This window comes from Apteryx mantelli, chromosome 16 (genome assembly GCF_036417845.1).
Source record: "Apteryx mantelli isolate bAptMan1 chromosome 16, bAptMan1.hap1, whole genome shotgun sequence".
In the NCBI taxonomy this organism is placed as follows: domain Eukaryota; kingdom Metazoa; phylum Chordata; class Aves; order Apterygiformes; family Apterygidae; genus Apteryx; species Apteryx mantelli.
This window is the reverse complement of record NC_089993.1, coordinates 3,288,757-3,296,606: the sequence shown is the minus strand read 5'-3', so window position 1 is coordinate 3,296,606 and position 7,850 is coordinate 3,288,757. Positions and strand designations below refer to the sequence as shown.

Sequence of the window (7,850 nt, the reverse complement as noted above, 5' to 3'; positions counted from 1 at the left end):
ACAGCCTGCGCCCGCGGCGCTCCCTGGGCAGCTTGCTGCCGGCCACCCGGTGGCTCTGCGAGAAGGGACCAGGGGAAGCCCCCGGGCATGGAGAGCTGGCAGAGACGCTTCTTCCCCTCCAGCGTTTACTCAGTGGCAAGAAAGCTCAGGAGAAAAACCATCCTACCAGGTCCAGGAGCCAAACCTGCCAGCGACGAGACCCCGACTTGTTTGAAATGGCTCGATAATCTTCAGAGGCAAGCTGGAAACGCGGCGGCGGGCCCCTTCGGAGCGGAGCGGCGACTTCCACGTCAGCGCGGGGGACAGCGGCTCGCTGGAAAGGGCGCGCTCTGCCCCGGCGCGCAGCAGCGGCGGTGAGAAGCCATCCGCGTGGAGGGGACGGGGAAGGGTGACGTGAAAGCGAGGACCACGCTGAGTTTGACGGAGGGCTGTACACTTTGGGCGAGTTCCGCAGTACCTGTACGTTTTACATTTACATAAGAGCACTGTGACATTGGAAATATTTTCCTTTTATTACAATATATCAAAAATATGCAGCTTTAGTAAACAAGGTCATATTACACTTTCTAATGCACTGTACAATGCTACATTACACTTATATTCGGTATGGAGAGGGAGCCCGGGCCAGGGCTCCCACTGGCAGGTTCGTGGGGTGAAACGACTTCCACTGGCAACACAGAGCTTGCCCAGGTCCTCGCGAAGAGCAGGGCTGCCGCCCTCCGCCCCGGGGTGGCCCGGTGCCCGGCGCCGCTGGAGTAGCACCGCCAGCATCCGCCCCAGACCTGCTCCTCCGGTCCCAGAGTCTTTCACAGTCCTTTCCTTACGGCTTTGCAGCCTCGGGGCCTAATCGATCTTTTCCACCTTCCCGATGATCTTCTCTTCGAAGATGGGCAGAATGGTGTCATCCTCCCGCACCTCCTCGAAGACCACGCCGCAGTCGAACTCGTCACTCACTTTCTTAAAGTAATACCTGCAAAACCAGAGGGACAGTGGTCAGGATTAATGCTGGCGCATTCAGGAGCACAAGCCCTAAATGCAAGCGCGGTCACAGCTCTCACGAAAGCAGTGACTAGAGGTGACCATGTTGGTGGAGCCCTAAAATGTTTTGAGGCTGACCTTCCCAAGGCATCTCCAGCTTGAAAACAGTTACTTGGAGAGCTACACGTCATGCCTGGCTTCTACGCAGAAGATGGCTGCTTTGGGACGCTGGCAGGGCCCAACCTCCCTGTCCTCACTGGGGGAAAGTTTGGGAGGAGCTGGAATGGCTCTGGAAGTTGGGAGGGCCCCCCTGCTAAGTCCTCTTCTGGCAACCCCAGCATCACTGAGCACGGACAGATGCTGCTCATCACCAGCCCAGGACCCCGCTGGGGACCTGCAGAGCAATTCAGTAGCTTCTATTTAAGGTCCAAACTGTCGAGAGCATTTTTGGTACAAAACCCAATCTCCCATGTCCCTGTACCCAGGCCCTTCAACAACCAAACCTTAGCATCCAAAACCAAAGACAAGCCTGCTTCCATGACACGGGCAGGATTCCTGCTGCAATTAAGGCTCCTGCCCTTATTTAAAATCAGATCCCAGCACACTTCTGGACTTATTTTTCTCAAGTGCAGGAAGCTCCCCTAGCAACCCAGGCGCCTTCACCGTGGTGCCTCATTCACGTTGGAGACCTCCTGGGCTCATGAGGGAGACCTCCTAGAAGGACATCTGGACCTCCAGGAGCCCTGCTGACCTACCTCCACCATGCTCGCTCACCTGCTGCAGCCGCCACGCAGCACCTCCACCATGGCCCGGCAGCGGTACCTGCCGGAGGTCACCAATGGTCCAGCCAGTACTACGCTGTGCACGGGGAGCAACCCTTACCTGTAGTTCCCTTTCTTGGTCAGCAGCTCCTTGAACTGTCCCAGCGTCACCACCCGCCCTTTGACGAGGGTGCGGTAAGGGATCGGCTCTCCGCAGAAGTAGTAAGCGACCACGATGTTCTCGCACGGCTGGGACGCACCGCTGCCTGGTCTCTTCTGGGGCTTCAACCTGCCATGCAAAAACACAAGTGACCTGCTCAGTGCCAGCTCACAGCGCTCAACCTGGGCTCAGCACCATCGCTGGTGCTAGATGCTGCTCTGGGTGCCAGGCCGCCCTGGCGAGGGGTGCAGCTCAGGTTCCACCAGAGGTGACGGATGAGGGGGTTGGCCTGTCCCTTCCAGCGTCTGGCGCTGGCAGTAAAGTGAACCGGTTGGTGGTAGGGAGGAAAAATGCATCAAAGGAGCCATGAGCCTCCTTGACAGTACGTCCAGACCTGCCGGCCAGGGTGGGCAGGGCAGACAGCCTGTATCTGCACAGCGCCCAGGGCTCCTTGGCTGGAGGTGCCAAATGCACGTCCAGGGCCCTCAGGAAGCACCGGTTACTCAGACTACCGCTCTCTTGGCATGTGTCTGCAAGCTGAGGCTGGCGGAAGAGCAAGTAGCACCTGCAAAGCCTGGCTGAGAGCCAGACCGCAGCTGCCAGGAGGGCACAGGTTCTAGCTTAACCACATTGCGCTTAAGAAACTGGTCCCCCGGACAGGCTTTGAGAGGTGACAGCCCCTCCAGTAGCACCACAGGCTCATGGCAGCAAACCCACATCACCCCTGGCACTGCTCTCAGGTGCGGACAGACTATCTGGGGCTCCCCTGAGCCCAGGCTGGCCACTTGGACCTCAGTCTGAGCAGCGTTTCAGTAACTGCTTGCAGGGGAATGAGGTGGGTTTGGTCTACAGCAGATGCCTTTGTATCCACTGAGATACAAAGCAGGAAAAGAAAGTGCCTTTCAGGTGAAGCAAGGCAACTGCTTCTTGAGAGTGCCCACAGATTTGCTCCCCAGGACACAGTCATAACTGAGCGGGGAAGGACCATAGCACAAGCACTGCTCAGACTGCTCTGGATTACTGCCACGGTGGCCAAAATAGCGCAGCACAGCTTTTCGTTGACCTACATTCGAAGGGCTGTGCAGACAGGACAGTTTCTGCTCTCCAGGGACTCCTGCTTGCTGTGTAATGCAGGAGACAGCTCAAATCTGGAGCAGAGAGGAAGGTGTTCCCATCTCCACACAGAGCAGTTGAGTGGCGGGACAAGTCCTGGAGGCTTTGCTGCCCGTCCCATCCGGTCCACTCTGGGTGGCAAGGCCTGGTTAGACTTCTTCTGGCTAGCAAACTCCCTGGCCATTCTGTGTGCGAGATTTTGGAAGGCGGATGCCATTCTCAAAACCGTGGTGAACAGATTTAAAATCTCTCTTGCGTTCTCCTGACTCTCGGGATGCTTGGTCTAGTCTCTGCTTCCAGCCCACACACCGTGGCACCGTGCTATGTGGTGCCATCATTAGGTTGAAAGCGTCAGCCCAATCCTAACCCCGTTCTCAGAGGTAGACAAAAGTAGCAAAAATAAAAATAATGGTACTTTGCACTTCCGTAGTGCCTTTCATCTAGGGTACTGTAAATGCTGCCCAAACATTTGAGCAGCCTACACAAATTCATTATTTGGCATGTGTGGTCTTAGCCAGAGGCAGCCTTCTCTTTCAAAATCACATAGAGCAAATTTGGCAGCTTTAAAAATTATTTTAAAAAAAGCATACTGGATAAAAACGATGATTTGGTATTTATATGACCGGAAAGTTGCTATAAAAACAGAGCTTGCCAAGCACATGAGCTAATTGCAGTTTTGGAAATGACTGTGACCCTAACCTTTAAACACTGGCTTGAAGGCAGAGCACCTTTTTAATGGCATGCCCACATAAACATCAGCAACCGAGACCAGCGAAAAACCTTGCACTGCTTCCTAAAGCTGCGAGAGGTCTAAAGTTCAACTGAACAATGTTCCTGGTGCCTGCTGTGCCTGGGAGAGCTCTGGAGAAGATGCAGCACCCCAAGATGAGAGGGTCTGCTCCTGATGCCAGAAGAGCTTTCAGAACCTCTCTCATCCCCATATCAAAGCACAGGATGCCCTTTAGCTAGAAAAACATTAAGAAATTGAATCATCCTTGGAAAAAAAGTCATGCATTTAAAGGAAAAATGGGTCATAAATTCAGGCAAGTTCTGTGAACCCTATGTGCCAGAAATTAATTGAAGGGGTTTGGAAAACCTCACAGGCCCTAAGCTTCTCTTGATTCTGCTAGAAACAAGACACGATTAAGAGACAGCTGCTTATGTGCCCAAGGGACCTAGCACAGAGGGTCCTCGGGACACAACTATGCACCTCACACAGGGCATCGAAACACTTGCTCTGTTTTCCCACAGGGTTGTTGGGTGAGCAAGTTCTGGTTCGCTTCAGGGGATGGAGAGAACTTGGTCTTTTCTGGGGTCACAAATGCCCATCCACTACAACAAATGCCCTGAGCCCCCCAAACCTGCAGCTGTACCACCATGGCTAGAAGCGAGAGGAGGACTACTGCCAAGGGCTTGGAGCCTTCCTCCTCCTGCTGCTGTATTAAATCAAGAAAGGCCGTTTCCGAACATGCTAATACCAGCTCCTATATGTCACCTTTCCCCCAGGCTGGGGATGGGGCCATGGCGATTCTGTGTTTGTTTATCCTACGCCCACTGGACAGCACCTATCTTTCGCACACTCTTTCGTTTGAGGGCCTGTCAAAATGGACAGCATTGCAGATGGCAGAGGGAAAAGCCAAGGTCACGGAAAACAGGCAGGGATTTAAGCACTGGAATCACAGTACTCGCTTCTTTCCAGACCACAGATGCACTGCTAATGCCCAAAAGCTGAAACTCTGCACAGCTTACAGGGCTAGGGTTAAAACCAAAAACCGTTTATGGATCCTCCTGCTTTTATCGTAAATCAAAGCAGTGATGGATGCTGCGCCTCCAAATCCCTGGGGCAGAAAAACGCCGTGCACCAGCGCAGGCTGAGGAGCAGCTCCCGGGAGCACCTCTGCCGGATGCGAGTCGGCAGCATGCTCTGCAGAGGGCCAGCTCCACCGTGGGCTGCATTAGCACAAGCACTGCCAGCAGGTCGAGGGAAGCGACCTTCCCTTCTCCTTGGCACGCATGAGGCCACAGCTGGCATAGCGTGGCTGGTTTTGGACCTCGCGGTACAGGGGAGATGCAGAGGAACCGGAGGGAGCCCAGCAAAGGGTGGCTGCAATGGCTGGGGCTGGAGAGGAGAGGCTGAGGGCGCAGGCTGGCTCACCCTGCAGAAGAGGAGGTAGAAGGGGATTGAATTGCACCTTGCACTGCCCACGGGGTAACAAGGACCCTGGAGCTGGGCTCATCTCAAAGGAGCAGAGGGAAAAGCAGGAAGCCCCAGGCAGCAACAAAGGAAACTCTGGTTGGACATAAAGAAAGGACTCCTCCCCGGGAGAGTGGTGCAGCCCAGGTACAGGGTCTGGAGAGGTGGTGGGACCTCCATCCTTGGAGATTTCCAAAACTCGACTGGGCAAGGCCCTGAGCAACCTGCTCTAGCTTTGCAGTCAGCCCTGCTCAGAGCAGGAGGCTGAACCGGAGACCTCCAGAGGTCCTGTCCCACCAAAAGCCTTCTGTGATTCTATCCGCGGTCAAATCACAATTCCCAGAGGAGACACAAAGTGCAGTGGCACAGAGAGATCCATGCCAGAGAGAGCTGGCACCATGCAGCACTGGAATAAAAGCTGGCCTGACCACATCAGCAGGCTGGTAACCTCTTGGACATGCATGAAGAACAATCTTGACACTGGACACAGCTGCCTACCTTCCCTTTTCTCCTGTCACACAGCAGAGGGGACAGGGCACCTCGGAGAAGAGGATGCTGCAGACTCAGGCACGATCCATTTTCTCCAGCTCACTAGGGGCAGGGGGAGGGCTCAGACTACTCAAATCACATAATAACAAAGTACTCAACTGGGAGCAGCTCCCAAAGAACATGACTCATGATGAAGCAAGATCTAAAGGGCTAATGTCTTCTTTAGGAAGGAACATTGTCTCTCAGGAGCATCCCACATTCACAAAATACACACGCATCCAGAACCACAGCAGCAGATTTCTAACAGGCTGATGAATAAGAAATCACTGAAAATGTAATTTTTCAAGTATTCCTTTCAGGAGAGCAAGACAACACAACCGTCTCTGCTTTCATCATCTCCTGAGACCATTTTCTACCCAGATGGGCTTCTGTTAAGTGCGCTGTTTCATCAGATTGTGTCTGAGATGTGCCTCAGAACTGCCCTCAGAGCATACTCATTGAAAGCTTCCACCTGCACCAGTCTCCTGGGTCCTCACTAGGGCTGTTTGCAGAAATACAGACAAGTAACACTATATTCCCCATTCTGGGATCAGCTCCCTTTGCTACATTTGTCATGAGCATGAAATGTTATCTGAGAACAAAACAGAGAGGTTTAGTGCAGTACTGATTTGACTTATTGCATCTGCACTTCACTATCACTCATGATTATCTACCCATATAATACAGCGGTTGATATGTCATCGTGAAACTAAATCTGGCTGCATGGTGCTAGAGCATGAATATGACCCAGTTGTGATGCAAAGGTGAGGTGCTCAGCACGGGGTAGGCTCACCCCAAATCAGCCCTGGGGCTAAACAGCTTCGGAAAAGCCAAAATACAACAGGCAAGGGCTACCTCGGGAGGTAACCCAGTGTCCAGCTCTTGTCCTCTTTCAAGTTTGGCACAGCCAAATTAATTCTAAACCAAGTTCATGCTAACGTTTTTTGCTGGAGAGTTTAGAAAAGTCTTTTGCTGCTTGCAGAAATCTTTTTGAAGAGCTGCTACTACTCCATCCCACTGGGAAGAGAGGTGAACTGTGGCACTGGGCTACAGGAACTGCCTCAAAACTGGCTGATGGGACAGGGGTCTCCACAAATGCAATGGGCACACGGGATCCACAGGTCATCGTGTATACGACACTCACTCTTGTAGTACTTCTTAGCATGCAATTAGGTAGAGATCTTGAAGCTCAATGCTGCGGAAAAGGGAGAGAAAGGCTTGTTCTGCAACAGAAGCGTGGTTGCTGGAAGAGTATTTATGACACCCAATACAGACGTTGCAGATGCCTCCTTTATTTCTGGAGGGGCAGCGCTGAGGTGGAAGAGGGGCTGCTGAGACCCCCGTCTAAAGCAGCAAGTGGTTAACCAGGGGGAAGGACGCTGCTGGAGAGGCCTCTGCGGCCAAGGGAGAGCCAGCTCCTGGGCAAGGTAACGTGCCGGCGAGGCCAGCTGGGCCGCACAAAGCTGGCCCATCAGATCCTCCTCCCGCGGCCAGGGTGAGCCCGTGCCTCCAGGCCACCTCCAGGCTCACCTCCACCTCTCCTGCGCTGGGAGCGTGTTAACGGTCTTCCCTCTTCCTCAAGGCTGCTGACAAACCTGGGCACAGACTCCAATTTCCCAGAGCTCTCAGAAGCTCCCTACTGAAATAAACTTTTTTTTTTCCAGGTGGGCTCCCCTCTCCGCTTCTCCTTTGCTCCCCAGCCGGCTTTGGGCAGGCCCTCTCACAACAGGGCTGCCTGAAGTCTATTTTCAGGTACGCTCCTGCGCTAGCCATAACAGGAGCTCTCCAAAAAGGTGCTCGCTCAGGCATGCTGCAGCTGCAGCACCTAATCCTGCCAAAACGTGGCAGAGCGATTTCAACATCCAGCGATCCTCGGCTCCCTGGGGACCGCTGCGTCCAGTCTTGGGGGCTCCTGGACACAGGCACATTTGCTTTTCATTAACAGCTCCCTCCAGCCAAACGCTGCTCGCTGCTTTTCCTTGCAGGTCGGCGGGATCCCTGCGCCGTCAGGAGAACCGCCAGCCCTTGTGAGGAGGCAGCGTAAGCGCGAGAACAGAGCAGCCCAGCGCTGGGCGCACGGCTGTGACTGCTCAGCCTGTTCTCCCGCTGGTTTGCG

The 7,850-nt window shown here is 53.9% G+C and overlaps 1 protein-coding gene across 3 annotated transcripts in view; it reads right to left on the bottom strand.

Moving 5' to 3' along the window:
* Positions 1-488: 488 nt before the first annotated feature.
* Positions 489-7,850, bottom strand: part of AXIN1 (axin 1) — an 88,433-nt gene continuing 81,071 nt past the window's right edge. For all 3 annotated transcript variants that reach the window (XM_067306025.1, XM_067306027.1, XM_067306026.1), the window contains 2 exons: positions 1,861-2,028; positions 489-970 (listed from right to left, as the gene is read on the bottom strand). In XM_067306025.1, coding sequence (XP_067162126.1) covers positions 844-970; positions 1,861-2,028 — 295 coding nt within the window. In that variant the 3' untranslated portion in view covers positions 489-843. The remainder of the gene's footprint in view (positions 971-1,860; positions 2,029-7,850) is intronic.